General features: G+C 41.4%; 1 protein-coding gene across 1 annotated transcript in view; it reads left to right on the forward strand.

Moving 5' to 3' along the window:
* Positions 1-14954, forward strand: part of prpf6 (PRP6 pre-mRNA processing factor 6 homolog (S. cerevisiae)) — a 33083-nt gene continuing 18129 nt past the window's right edge. The window contains exons 1-12 of the mRNA XM_086213831.1: positions 1-297; positions 1439-1601; positions 1685-1803; positions 1901-1979; positions 2418-2594; positions 5719-5847; positions 6048-6142; positions 6240-6396; positions 10503-10665; positions 12286-12404; positions 12531-12749; positions 14154-14276. Coding sequence (XP_086069957.1) covers positions 110-297; positions 1439-1601; positions 1685-1803; positions 1901-1979; positions 2418-2594; positions 5719-5847; positions 6048-6142; positions 6240-6396; positions 10503-10665; positions 12286-12404; positions 12531-12749; positions 14154-14276 — 1731 coding nt within the window. The 5' untranslated portion in view covers positions 1-109. The remainder of the gene's footprint in view (positions 298-1438; positions 1602-1684; positions 1804-1900; positions 1980-2417; positions 2595-5718; positions 5848-6047; positions 6143-6239; positions 6397-10502; positions 10666-12285; positions 12405-12530; positions 12750-14153; positions 14277-14954) is intronic.

The following is a 14954-nucleotide window of genomic DNA, read 5'->3' on the forward strand; positions in this document are numbered from 1 at the left end:
CGGTAGCAGTCGCAGTCAAGAAGAAGAAGAGGAAGAAGAAGAGCATCTAAGGGAAGTCGTGTATGAATGTCATTTGGCCGGAAGTTTCCCCGTCGTCATTAGAGCAACAATGGCTAGCGCTACGGCAAAACAGTTGTCTAAAAGTTCCCCTAAAACATCTGCGGGGGGTACAGGGGCAGTGGGATCAAGCGGCGGGACGCCGATTATGCCCCTCGCTTCTCCGCTTATGGGGAAAAAGAAAAAACCATTTTTGGGGATGCCTGCTCCGCTAGGCTATGTCCCCGGTCTGGGCAGAGGGTAAGCTAACTTTCATGGCTAGCCTGCTAACTTTACGGCAACATAGCAAGCTAGGTAAAACACACATGATGATCGTGTGCTTGAATACTTCGCGATTGTGCTTTATCGCAGTAAAATTTGACACGGTTTTTACAATCCGCTTTGTAATGTATATGTAATCTTGAACTTTAATTAAAGCATCAATGATGCATGTAATTACGGTAAATTATTAGATATTATTTGGCTTACTCTAAGATCAGAGGCATTTTTTTTTTATTCTGTTCTCGGGGTCCAAACTAAAGATGGGGGGGGGGGGGTTATATTATCGTGTTCCATAATACTGGGTAGAAATAAACATAAAAGAAAGGTTTGTTGATTGCTTTTTACTTATTGAAGATAAACCATTTTATACATAGGTATCAGCATTTTAAATCCACTATCATTTAGTTACTTTTTATGTTTGTTAAAAAAATTGCCTCGTTGTTGAAAGGCACTGTGCAAATTAACTCAGCTGGACCAGCCAATGTGTATTAGATATGACTTTCAGTCAGAAATAGTCATGGGTGGGTCAAGTATGGTTTGTGTTTGATTCTTTGAGCCTCTGTTTGGGGTAGCATGGTGGTGTAGTGGTCATTATTGTCATTACTGGGCTCTAGCATAGGGTTTTTCTGCATGTTCTCCCTGTGCCTGTGTGGGTTATCTTCAGGTACTCCAGCTTCCTCCCACAGTCCAAAGATATGCAAGAGGGGACTAGGTTAATTGGATACTCCAAATGGACAATACGTGAGAGTGAATGGTTGTCTGTCTACATGTGTTATGTGTGTGCCCTGTGATGGACTGGTGACCTGTCCAGGGTGTACCCCACCCCTTACCTGAAGGGAGCTGGGATAGGCTCCAGCCCCCCCCCCCCCCCCGCGACCCAGAACAGGATACGTGGTAGAAAATGGATGGATGAAGCCTCTGTCTGATTTGTGACTGTGGCCACATTCTGGAATTGGGCATATATGGTTAAACTTCAATTCAATAAACCAGCAGTAAAAATTAGAGCATGGCTACAAATGAGCAACAACTACCTGTTTATTGAACATACCTGTGAACAAGCGTGTCGTAACCATGTCCAAGTTTTATTTCTGTAACCCTTAAACCAAGTGTTTCTCCCCAGTGCAACTGGATTCACCACCCGATCAGACATTGGTCCTGCCCGAGATGCTAATGATCCTGTGGATGACCGCCATGCACCCCCAGGAAAGAGGACAGTTGGGGACCAAATGAAAAAGAACCAGGATGATGATGATGAAGATCTGAATGATACAAACTATGATGAGGTGCCCTTCATCATACTTGAATTCCAGGCTAGGAGTGAGACAAAAAGTTGAATATCGAATAACTCTGCTTTATAATTTTGTAGTTCAATGGATATGCAGGGAGCTTGTTCTCCAGTGGACCTTATGAGAAAGATGATGAGGAAGCAGATGCTATCTATGCAGCACTGGACAAGAGGATGGACGAAAGACGCAAAGAAAGAAGGTTGCTCAAAAAACAACAACATTTTGCCTCATGAATTGAAGAATGAAAGCATCTATGATTTTTTTGAATGTTTGATTGCTACCCTGTGTGTTTTCAGGGAGCTGAGAGAAAAGGAAGAAATTGAGAAATATCGTATGGAGCGACCCAAAATCCAGCAGCAGTTCTCTGATCTAAAGGTTCAAAATTGCATACAGTCCACAAACCTGTTTCCCTTCTTTCTGAACTTTAATCACATTAAATTTTTTGCTTTTGTTATCTCTGTAGACCTTTCTCTGAACATTACTAAACAATATTTATTCCTCTGTAGTAAATAAACACAGCCACCATAAACTCATTAGATTGTCTAAATGGATTCTTTGAGGATGTTTATCTCAGACAGTTCAACCATTTTGACACACCAGATCACAACAGTGTTTTTGATTTGGGGAAAAAAAGGACTGTAAAGCTGCAGCACACTCATTACATAATTCATGAATGACCTTATCTTACTTTCCTAGTAAATACAATTCTGCTGCAATATCCTTTGCTTAAGACAATACACTAAAACTGTATTGCTGGTTCAGCTATGATCAATTTTTATTTCGTGATTCTTTACTGTCTTCTTCTGTACACAGAGGAAGTTGTCAGAGGTTTCAGAGGAGGAGTGGCTGAGCATCCCCGAGGTGGGGGACGGCAGGAATAAACGTCAGAGGAACCCCCGCTATGAAAAGCTCACTCCTGTCCCAGACAGCTTCTTCTCCAAACACCTGCAGACTGGAGAGAATCACACCTCTGTTGACCCTCTTCAGGGAGTCAGTATACATCCAAATACATGTCCCACACATCATTTAGTTTAATTTTGCACCAGCAGGAGTCAGGTTATCTTATTATGAATTAGGAAATCTCTTCTGCTATACAGTTTCTGCAGGAAGCAAATTCTGTTGTTAATGGGTCGGTGTAATCACGGTAGAGACTTGACATATTCTGTATACAATGTATATAGTCTGAGCCCAGCTGTAAAGTGTGTGATATACCTCGCACAGCAGTTTGATATATCTGAATTTGCATCTCTTGATCTGAAAGCTTTGCAAATGAGGTCCATCCAGAACAACATATGGGGCTAGCAAACTCAGATAAAACAAGCAGCATTGTTAGGATCTGAGCCCCCGCGCGCCCGCAGCCGCGTCCTTGACACCAGCCCGAATCCAACAGTGTGAGAACGAAATCAGTGCAACTTGTAGTTGAGGATATGGAAGCCTCAGTGCAATGCTCGGTCTGAGTGCTGAGCTGAGAGCTGGCCCTTTAAATAAACCCTCCCCCCCTGCTCTCTACCAGCTGTGTAAGACTGGAGAGCAGAAGAGGACTGAGACAGTTTTACTGTTTCAAAGCCTAATAACTCCCCAGATCCTGGCCAAAAGTGTCATCAAATAGCATAGTTTTGTAGGGATTTTTGTCAGGAATCCAACGGTGTGTTTCTCTAAGCTATGGGAGTTGTTCTTTAGATGTGATCAGTGATTGTTTGAGACTATGTACCTGAGAGGAGATCTGCTCCCCATGGACTTCCATTATAAGTGAGAAAAAGTGGCCCAACTTTGAGGGCTTATAAAATGGGAACGGAGTGGGTTAAAATTAAGCCTTTCTCAACTTTTGATCCTTAAAGTGTCTTGAGTCATGTGTTTAATTTTCGAAGCCATCGCGTGAACGGTCTAGGAGGAGATAGATTTTGTTTGGGGAGTGTTATTGGCCAAAATTGGACCTTTGTGTCTAAATTGTGCAAAACTGGTTGGAGTTAGAGTAGTGGTACATGGTTATGCTTTTTGCGTCTCGTTGAGACGAATCCAACGGTGTCGGTCCCGTGTCTGTAGGACGTTTGTACGGTGTGTTATGGTGTTTTTTGTGTCCCTAGGTGGCGCTATTAAGTTTTTGTGAATTTTTTTTTCAGAATATCAAATTTTTCGCCGGGCGGGATGTGCGTGCCAAATTTCAGCGAATTTCATGCATGTTCAGCTGTGAAGCTGTGTGAGCTGTAGTGTAGATGTGAGAAGCGTTTGTTTGACAGTATGTACCATGACAGGACATGGTGTCCCCATTGGTTTCCATTGTAGGCGTAAAATGTGTCTCCCTCACTTTGACGGCTTCTAAAATGGACACCGAGTGAGTTATTACAAAGTTTTAAGCAACTTTTAATCAGCACAGTTGGGAGAGTAATGTTGACACTGGCCCGAATCCAACGGTGTATCTGGCAAATCTGTAGGCCTTGGAGTTTATGAATTAGAAGCCTGAGTCTGATGCAGAGATTGAGAGCAGAGCAGGGAGCTGGCCCAAAAGAGAATGAAAATCGGTGCGACCTGTAGTTGAGGAGATGGAAGCCTCAGTGCGATGCTTGGTCTGAGTGCTGAGCTGAGAGCTGGTCCTTTAAAGAAACCCTCCCCCCCGCTCTCTACCAGCTGTGTAAGACTGGAGAGCAGAGGAGGACTGAGACAGTTTTACTGTTTCAAAGCCTAATAACTCCCCAGATCCTGGCCAAACGTGTCATCAAATAGCATAGTCTTGTAGGGATTTTTGTCAGGAATCCAACGGTGTGTTTCTCTAAGCTATGGGAGTTGTAGTTTAGATGTGATCAGTGATTGTTTGAGACTATGTGCCTGAGAGGAGATCTGCTCCCCATGGACTTCCATTATAAGTGAAAAAAGTGGCCCAACTTTGAGGGCTTATAAAATGGGAACGGAGTGGGTTATCATGTCGCCTTTCTCAACTTTTGATCCTTAAAGTGTCTTGAGTCATGTGTTCAGTTTTCGAAGCCATCGCGTGAACGGTCTAGGAGGAGATAGATTTTGTTTGGGGAGTGTTATCAGCCAAAATTGGACCTTTGTGTCCAAATTGTGCAAATCTGGTTAGAGTTAGAGCAGTGGTATGTGTGTGTGATTTTTCGGTCCCGACGAGACGAATCCAACGGTGTCGGTCCCGTGTCTCTAGGACGTTCGTACGGTGTGTTATGGTGTTTTTTTGTGTCCCTAGGTGGCGCTATTGAGTTTTTCCAGACTTTTTTTCAGAATATCAAATTTTTTGCTGTCGCCGACGTGTGTGCCAAAATTCGGAGCATGTTTAGGGGATCAAATTAAGGATCGAAGTGACGTAATAAGAAAGACTAATAAAGAATTCCTTGCAAAACAGATCTTCTCTTGCCCCCCCATTGAAACCAATGTTATACCTCACCCCCTCTCCCGCTCCGTTACCTGCCTATGAAATTTGGTGGGGTTTGGAGCTTGTTTAGTGTGATTTTTTTTTTTGAGTTTTTAGTGTTTGAGTGTAGTATCTTCAGGCTCAGGCCCTAACTATCAAACTCAGCAATGCTGATCAAATATCTATCTAGATACTGTTTCTGTATTGTTTATTTCATTTTTAAAATGTCAGAATGTATGTTTTATTATAACTTTAGAATAATAGGGCTTATGACCAGTTGAGATGGTTTGCAAAACAGATCCAATTTACAGAGAAACTTCAGTGATGTGTGAAGAAACATTCTCAAGGGATTTGGTGCAAATGTCCTGCATAGTTTGGTGACCACTCTGCATATTTGGGCTGCACTGAATTGATATGTAGCATTTGAAGTGGTAAATACTGAGATTAAGAATGAAAAATGTGTTTTAAGGATGAAACTGAAACAAGCATTGTAACTGAAAACACACTTTCTGGCTGAGATTTGTCACACAAGATGTCTTGACACATACAACCTATCAATACGGCATGCAAACAATACTATTATAGAGTATTGAAAATTGTTTTTCAATTATGTATCATATTCCAATACACAGTTTTCCAATGATTTCAGCTTTGTTGTTTCATTCCGTTCTACAGTGCAGGAAGGCCTTTCATTGCTCTGTCATTAAATAACTTGGATTCTTCACTCAGTTATCCTGTTTTCTCTTCTTCTAGCTTGGTGGTCTGAACACACCTTATCCTGGCAGCATGACCCCTGGTTTGATGACACCAGGAACAGGAGAGTTGGACATGAGGAAAATTGGTCAGGCCAGGAACACACTCATGGATATGAGACTCAGTCAGGTAAACTGGTGCATCAAACTCAGTCAGTTTCAGTTGTGGTCCCGCAGGCAGACCAAATAAACAATAATGCCATTAAAATGTCACTGGTAGTAATGGCTACAATCTAAAGTGATCACATTAGCTGCTGTATTGTTGTTATGCCTGATAAATGTTATTATCTTATTCTGTTTCTCATGTATCTGTATTTTGTCTGTCTTAAGGTTTCTGACTCTGTAAGTGGACAGACAGTGGTGGATCCTAAGGGTTACTTAACAGATCTCAACTCCATGATACCCACACATGGAGGAGACATTAGGTAGGATCACAACAAGTGGCAACACTAGAGGTTTCTTTTGCTTATTTGTGGATAGTAAGTCATTTTAGTCCCTGATGGCTGGTCTTTGGCTCACTAGTGACATCAAAAAGGCTCGTCTGCTCCTTAAATCAGTGAGAGAGACCAATCCCCATCACCCACCTGCCTGGATTGCCTCTGCCAGGCTGGAAGAAGTTACTGGGAAGCTGCAGGTGGCTCGGAATCTCATTATGAAAGGCACTGAGATGTGTCCCAAGGTAAAGAATATTGGATACCTGTGAATTAAATTCATTGAAAACTAGACCACTTGTGACAATACAGTTGTGAAAAAATTAGTACACCCTATGAAAGCCTGTGTTTTTAAAACGTATTTGGACATATGGATATTTTATATCCCTGTGACCCTTAACAGGATAAGAGTTAAAAATGGATGGATGGAGGAATGGATATTCAATATCAATTTTTACTGTACTGACAAATTCAAATAATATATCTAAACAACTAAAAGGAAAAGGAAAGACTTGTAAAAAATTTCTGTAACATGTAATTCTAAAAAAATTGCAATTTCTGATGAGGAATAAATGACACCCCCCACATCAATCCCACTTAAAATGGCTAAAATCACACAAAGGTCTATCACATCACGTGCACATTATTAGGTTCAACATTGTTACTCAGCATTTTGATGGAGGCTTGTCCAGTTTAGCAGAGATTTACTTTGGTCTGCTCCTAACTGTTGAAATGACAGTGAATGTCATGGTGAGATCAAAAGAGCTGTCTTGAGGCTAGGGCTGTAGTGATACACTAATTTCACGAAACGATACGATACACGATATTCGTCTCACGATGCAACATATATCACGATATTCAGCTCACAATACAATTCGATACTCTGAAATCCTTTTCTGAAAGATTTTAAAGGGACAAAGTGATTTTGGTGACATGTTGTGAGTGTTCCATTGACTTGGATTGAATTAATTGAACTGAAAGCATCAATTACACAATATATGGCTCTAACTGGCAGCTTGCAAATGCTGGACAAAATGAATCAAAGATGTGGTGAGAAAATTAGTTTCATTTATTGAAACTGAGTGCAAATTGTAGCTTGCAAGCATTTGAAAAGTAAAGTGAACAATGGAGAGTTAAAGTGCAGCAAGTGGCCTTCTTTGGTGGATTTTTAGCTTGATGCTGAACATATGAGGTAGCTACTAGCCGGTCTCGGCACCAGGTTCACTAAAAATAAACCATGGCAGCCAATAATTCAATTTGCGGGTGACTATAGCATAGCGGGGCTCCATCGCGTTCACCATGTGCCTAAAGCCGGTGTTTTCCACCACCTAATTAGGTCTAAAATCTTGACAAATAAAGTAGGCAATGGACTCTGCAATTCTGTGAAGATGGGAACTTGGGGTAACAACAGCCGTCACTGTCCAGCGTGGTTTGTTTAGGGGTCACGCTGCTGCTTCTTTGGCTCGTTCTCAGTTCGCATTTCCTTGTCTGGGTGGTGACGTTTTAAGTGGGCTCGCAGGTTGGTGGTATTTCCAAAGTACTTAGCATTTGTGTGACATAGTCTGCAAACTGCCATACTTTTGTCTAAAACATCGCTTTCCTTTTTGTTTTTGAACCCAAAATGTTTCTACACATCTGTGTTTAAGCATGCAGATACTGGATTTACACTTGCCGCCATTCTCCTGAATCTCTCAGCTCTAATCAGATGAGAAAGGTGTCTGGGTACTAGAAACTAGAAATGCTCTACAGCAACATCTAGCGGCTGGCAGACCAAATTGCTCTTCCTGCAAAGTGTGGCACAAGTGGGATTTGAATGGGGCTTAATGTATCGATACTCACAGCTGAAAAAGCAATACTCTCTCGGGAAACAAAATATCGATATATATCGCAGAATAGATAAAATTGCTCAGCCCTACTTGAGGCCTTCAGAAAGAAGTTCATAGTAGCTTCTTAGTCTGGCAAGGGATTTAAAAATATCTCAAAAGAATTTGAAATCACTCATTCCACTGTCTGCTAAGTAGTGTATAAGTGGAGGACATTCAAAACAACAGCCAACATGCCCAGGGGCCTCATTTATAAAGCTTGCTTCCGCACAAAACCGGGCTTGGAAGAGCGTACGCAACTTCTTAACACAAGAGTTGGGATTTATTAAAAAAAGACTAGTGAGGAATGTGCGTAACTGTAAGCAAACTACAGACATTGCTTACGCACATTTTGAAGACAATTGTGACAAGGTGAGAACAATTGGTTAATGGAAAGAGCACATATAAATATGTGTAAAAATAATACTTTTTGTGCTCAGGCAAAACTCACAAAGGGGTGTTGGCAACATCACAGAAAATGAACCTTGCAAGCATGATTAAGTAGTGCTACGCTTTTCATTCATGAAACCACATTGCAGTTATTGGGTGCCGTTAGATTTAACATTTCGATGTAGCGATATTTAGGATTTATATTCACAACATTTAATTTGAAATGTAACCAATAGTTAGCAGATTAAGATTTTTCATAGACTAGTTTACAAATGTAGACTTCATGTGCAAGAGAACAAATTCCATATGCATCAATCAGATTTTGTTTAAAGATAAATGTGACTAAATCCTTTTTTGATTGTGCTTTTACAATGTCTATTTACGAACTTTCACCATATAAGCGGCAGTTGATAATGGAGCCGTTTGTTAAAACACTATTGTCGCACTGCACGTTTCATGTGTTTTCTGATCCCCACCTGTAGCCGCCACGCTCTGGCAGTTCAAAGCCACTTTTGTCTTTTCCTCCATCTTCAGATCGGACCACTTCTTTTTTATGTCGGTGACGCTGCACTCCGTGCCAGTCGCGCTTACCGCTGTGGCCACGGCGTGCCATTCAGTGGCTTTTCGTTTGTTAGTAATTCCACTTGAATGGCCGCCGAATAAAGTTTCCCGTCTTGCCGCCACCTCATCAACAAGCACCTCCATCTGGGCCTCTGAAAAGTTCCTCTTTTGTCTGGTTGATGCCATGATTGAGCGTGAAATGCCATGGATCCATCATGCCTATTTATATGCAAAACACATTCATGAGGTAATTTGCTTGACGATACATGGTGAATTGTGGGTGTGGAGAGGGAGGGACATGAATCAAATCCTGCTGCGCAACGTTCCGGCTGGACTGTGATTTATAAAGTGAAAGTGCGTACAGGTGTTATGCACGGTTTTATAAATCAGATTTTTTTTTTTTTTTTTTTTTTTTTTTTGCGTAGGCACTTTTCAGCTTTTCGGTGTATGTAAACTTTTAGTATGGATCCTATGCCAGGTTTTATAAATGAGGCCCCAGGTCTGGCTGGCCAAGAACGTGCAACCTGAGAACAGACTTCAATATGCTAAAAGAACCTACAGTAGGCTCTTGCTACTGTTGATGTCAAAGCGCATGCCCCTACAATCAAAAAGAAGCTGCAGAAGTTTAACTTGAATGGGAGCTGTGCAAGGAGGAAACCTTTGCTCATGCAGCAACATGAAGGCCAGACTGAAGTTTGCCAGATAGAGCATAGACAAAGACTGGCACATCTGGAAAAATGTTCTTTTGACAGATAAGTCAAAAATTGAATTATTTGGACACTAGATCTGAGGACATGTTCGATGTAAGCCAAATACTGAATTACAAGAAAAGGACCTCATTATAACAGTGAAGCATTGAGATGGAAATGTCATGCTTTATGGCTGCAGCTGGACCTGCCCAGCTCACCATCATAGAATCCACCATGAAATCTACCATGTATCAGAGAGTGCTTGAGGAACATGAGAGGCCATCTTTAAAAAGAAAAAAAATTGCAACATGACAATGACCCAGACCAGTAAATCCACCAAGGACTGCTGAAAACTAAGAAATGGAGAGTCCTGGAATAGCAGAGTCAAAGCCCAGATCTTAATCCCATTGAGATACTGTGGGGTGACTGGCTGTATACGCAAGAAACCCCTCAAAAATCTCACAGCTGAAAGAATTCTCCATTGAGGAGTGGGGCAAATTTTCCTCAGACCAATGTCAGACTGGTAGATGGCTACAGAAGTGTCTCACTGAAGTTATTTCTATACACATTTTTGTTTATCTTTAGTTTCACAAGTCAAACAAGGTCAGTTTTTGTTGTTTACCTGCAATTAAATCAATTTCTTTTTAAAAGATAAATAAAAACAAGATTAGACATCGATATGTGAATATTTCTTCGTAAAGGAATGGATATTTAACAGGGTGTCCTAATTTTTTCACATGACTTAGTATGATAACAGCTCCTCCAGACTATTGGCTAAAAAGATACTTGCCTTTCAAATGAAGAAAATGGTCCTTGCTCTCACTGGTAAATGTGTTCCTATCTACTCATCAGAGTGAGGATGTATGGCTGGAGGCAGCCAGACTCCAGCCTGGCGATACGGCAAAAGCTGTTGTAGCCCAGGCTGTTCGACACCTACCACAGTCTGTCCGAATCTACATCAGAGCTGCAGAGCTAGAGACAGACGTCAGGGCAAAGAAACGTGTCCTCAGGAAGGGTAAGGTTGTTAGATAATATGTACTGTAATGATGAAAGTAAAAGGTCCTAAAGAAATTATTTTCGTTTTTTTTTTATGTTTGCAGTCTTTAGATAATATGAGTAATATTTTGATATTAAAAAAACTATGTTGTCATTTTGGTGGCACAGTGGTGCAGTGGTTAGCACTGTCACCTCACAGCAAAAAGGTTCCGGGTTCGAGCCCCGGCTCGGGCACGGGATCTTTCTGTGTAGAGTTTGCTTGTTCTCCTTGTGCCTGCGTGGGTTCTCTACGGGTACTCCGGCTTCCTCCCACAGTCCAAAGCAACATGCAAGAGGGTACTAGGCTAATTGGATATTCTAAATTGACTATAACTGTGAGTGTGAATGTTTGTCTGTCTATATGAGTTAAATGTTGGCCCTGCGATGTACTGGCGACCCGTCCAGGTAGTATCCAGCCTCTCGCCCGAAAGCCGCTGGGATAGGCTCCAGCACCCCTGCGACCCTTAACAGGAATAAGTGGAAGAAAATGGATGTTGTTACGTTGTCATGGGGAAAGTGTGTAAGTGGTGCATATGATGTGGTCAATGACTGAATGTTTCATTGCCAAAAGGAAGACACTAATTCCTGTGGCACAGTTATACTACACCAGTTTCAAACTGTCTATTGTCCCATGAATGTCACCTCTGCAAAAACTACTTGATCTATGCAAAAGATCTGCGGTAGTATTTCAGATGGATTTCATCTGGCAGCTGAGGCTCTGGCTATTTGTCAAGGACAGTGACTCTGTTTGAACCATGGTGTCAATGCCCTAGCACACTCACACCAATATTTCCATTTCCAAGCAGCATACCCAACTGACAGAGATGGATCTGGGGAAGACCCATCTCTGCCTCTACATGTTCTGTAGCCTCCTCTCTACTTTCCTTTATTTGATAAACAATCTGCCTTCCGACCCCGACACCACTGTACTTTAATGTGGGATATGCAGTTTGAGTAATTTTTACTTGTGCATTAACAAAAATATGTAGTGCCTTCACTTTGCCACTGCACATGCATGTTACTAATGTAAAAGTCTGCGTATTTTCTTTATTAGGGCGGCACAATGGTGCAGTGGTAAGCACTGTTGCCTCACAGCAAGAAGGTTCCAGGTTTGAGTCCCGGCTCGGGCACAGAATCTTTCTGTGTGGAGTTTGCATGTTCTCCCTGTACCTGCTTGGGTTCTCTCGGGGTACTCCGGCTTCTTCCCACCATCCAAGACATGCAATTGGGGACTAGGCTGATTAAATACTCTAAATTGACCATAGGTATGACTGTGAGTGTGAATGGTTGTCTGTCGATATGTGTTGGCCCTGCGATGGACTGGTGACCTGAACAGGGTGTACCCTGCCTCTCACCCAAAAGCCGCTGGGATAGGCTCCAGCACCCCGCGACCCTTAACAGGAATAAGTGGAAGAAAAGTGGATGGATGGATGGATGGATGGATTTTCTTTATTAAATATTGCCAGTATCATACCAGTGTGGCCAGTTGGTTTATAGAATTCCTGTAAGAAGATCAAAGATAGTTTTTTGGCTTGATGTTGAATTTTCCATAAACGGCAGTGAAATTTCTCAGTGGTGTTATTGCTGTATCTGTACCCAGCCCTGGAGAATGTGTCCAAGTCAGTTCGACTGTGGAAGACTGCTGTTGAGCTGGAGGAGCCAGAGGATGCTAGGATCATGCTCAGCAGAGCGGTGGAGTGTTGCCCTACAAGCGTGGAGGTACAATTGCTGTATTATATATTATATAATATTTTCCCAACCATTTCAGAAGTGTAGATGGAATATAAGTCACACACTACAGTGCATTTACTTGCATTTCAAACTGTTTCTGTCTATCCCTTCTAGCTGTGGCTTGCACTGGCACGCTTGGAGACCTATGAAAATGCCCGTCGTGTCCTGAACAAAGCTCGAGAGAACATCCCCACTGATCGCCACATCTGGATCACTGCCGCCAAATTGGAGGAGGCCAATGGCAACACTCAGATGGTGGATAAGATCATTGACAGAGCCATCACCTCTCTGCGTGCTAACGGAGTGGAGATCAACAGGGAGCAATGGATACAGGTGTGTTCCTCTCCTTTTGTGCCTACGGTAAAATATTGTCACGATGGGACAACTCCAAGGTAGGATATATTTATTATTTTACGCAGCAAATGTTTACTATTTAGTAATAGTATTGTTTTAATATTGACTCATATTTGGCATATAATTTGGATTTGAGGTAGAGTTTTTGAAAGGAATTTTTTTCTCAAAAGCTGTACTTCAAACTCACATTATGTGCCAAATATGATGCAATATAAAAACAATACCATTCAACACACTGATTCGCACTTTCAGTGTGTTGAGTCTTCCCTAATTACAATGTGACATGCTGCAAAGCAACTGAACCATTTCCAGGTGGTAATTTATTCAGCTTGCCCCTGCCTGCCAGGTAACCACAACTTTTCACATATCAGGCTGATGATCTCTTGTTAAGAAACACTGGAGAGGTGAATAATGAGTGAGCTGAGTTGTTTTGGTGTGCCTATTTTGAACCTGATTATTAAACAAGATTCATGTCATGTACTTAGTAAATGCATCTGACTCTGACAGGCTATAGCTGTATTTCATAACCTAATTTATGAGTAATGATGATAGCCATGCTACTATTTTGATTTACTGTATAAAAATATACAGTGGTCCCTCGTTTATTGCGGGGGATACGTTCTAAAAATAACCCGCAATAGATGAAATCCGCAAATTAATCAGCTTTATTTTTTACAATTATTATACATGTTTTAAGGCCGTAAAACCCCTAACCACACACTTTTATACAGTTTTCTCAGACAGGCATTCACACTTTCTCACAGTTCTCTTATTTAAACACTCTCAAAGCTCAAACTTTTGCATATTTAAAAAAACAAGTACAATATTTGTAAATGAAACCAAAGATCAAAACCTGTTTTCAAGCCCAAACATTTTTAACAAATTTCATTTTAATGATCAATCTACGAGTTTTGACACATAAGAAATTATTACCAGTAACTCACGCGTATTTCACAGTTCCTCTGATGGTGTCTCTTTGTCCTGGCGCTGCAAACACATTCTGTACTCCCTTAGATAATCAGGACGCAGAACACATGTGCGGTTCTCCCTTAGCCAATCAGGATGTCGAACACAATGCCGTTCATACTGTATGTTGTAATAAAAGCATGCAAAATTACACTAAATTCCGCGAAACAGCGAGGCTGCGAAAGGTGAACCGTGTTACAGCGAGGGACCACTGTAGCACAAAAATAATCAATGAAGAGATTATATTATAATAGAGACTATATTCTGTCAGAATTTCCTGAAACATGTTTATTTTAATGAAATAGCTTCATCATTCTTTGGAAATCGCAAACTTATTGAGTTCAAGAGTTTATGCCTTCAGGTTTTTTTTGTTTTTTTTTTGTCTACGTAACCACAATCACTCTTTCTTTTCTGCAGGATGCTGAAGAATGTGACAAAGCAGGCAGTGTGGCTACCTGTCAAGCTGTGATAAGGGCAGTCATTGGGATTGGCATAGAAGAGGAGGACCGCAAACACACCTGGATGGAGGACTCAGACAGTGTGGGTATGGGTATATCAGAGAGAGGCACCAATTGCATTTTTCTTGGCCGACTCCATTTTCGTTTTTTATTTTTTGTTAGTGGGACCTGCCAATACAGCTTTTAATCAATTCCAATTTTCTAAGAACGATACTTGACAGAACATAAAACATCATATCAACTTTTCTTCAATTGAAAATGTTTGAAATATTGCTCTTACAGTGTCCCCCAAATTGTTCTGGGATACTGGATTTTTCCTTTCTTACACAACTTAAATAAACAATTGGAGTGCACACCCACTGGAAAGAGGTACAAATAAAATTCCACTGAAAATCAGTTTGCTGTATATCAAACTGTGTCTGAAATATCATTTACTTCTTGTAAAAAAGCAGTTGAATGTCATAGCCGATAAAGCAGGGGTGTCAAACTGATCCAGTAAAGGCTGAGCAAAAGCAATGCTTGTTTCTACTGAAATCAACTAAGCTGTGCCCACACAGCTCATTTGTTGGATCAGGTGTTGCTTTTGCTTGGTTGGAATGAAAACCTGCAGCCACATGGACCTTTACTGGATCAGTTTGACACCCCTGCAATAAGGGATAGGTGAGGCATGGCTCTGAGCTCTGCCTACTAGCCTTAGCTGCTTTCCCTTGGTTAGCTTTCTCTATCTGGGCCGGCTCAACAGGGTGATGGAATTTTTATG

The sequence above is a fragment of the Aulostomus chinensis genome, chromosome 9 (genome assembly GCF_037954235.1).
Source record: "Aulostomus chinensis isolate RoL2024-O1b breed Wild chromosome 9, RoL_Achi_v1.0, whole genome shotgun sequence".
Lineage (NCBI taxonomy): Eukaryota > Metazoa > Chordata > Actinopteri > Syngnathiformes > Aulostomidae > Aulostomus > Aulostomus chinensis.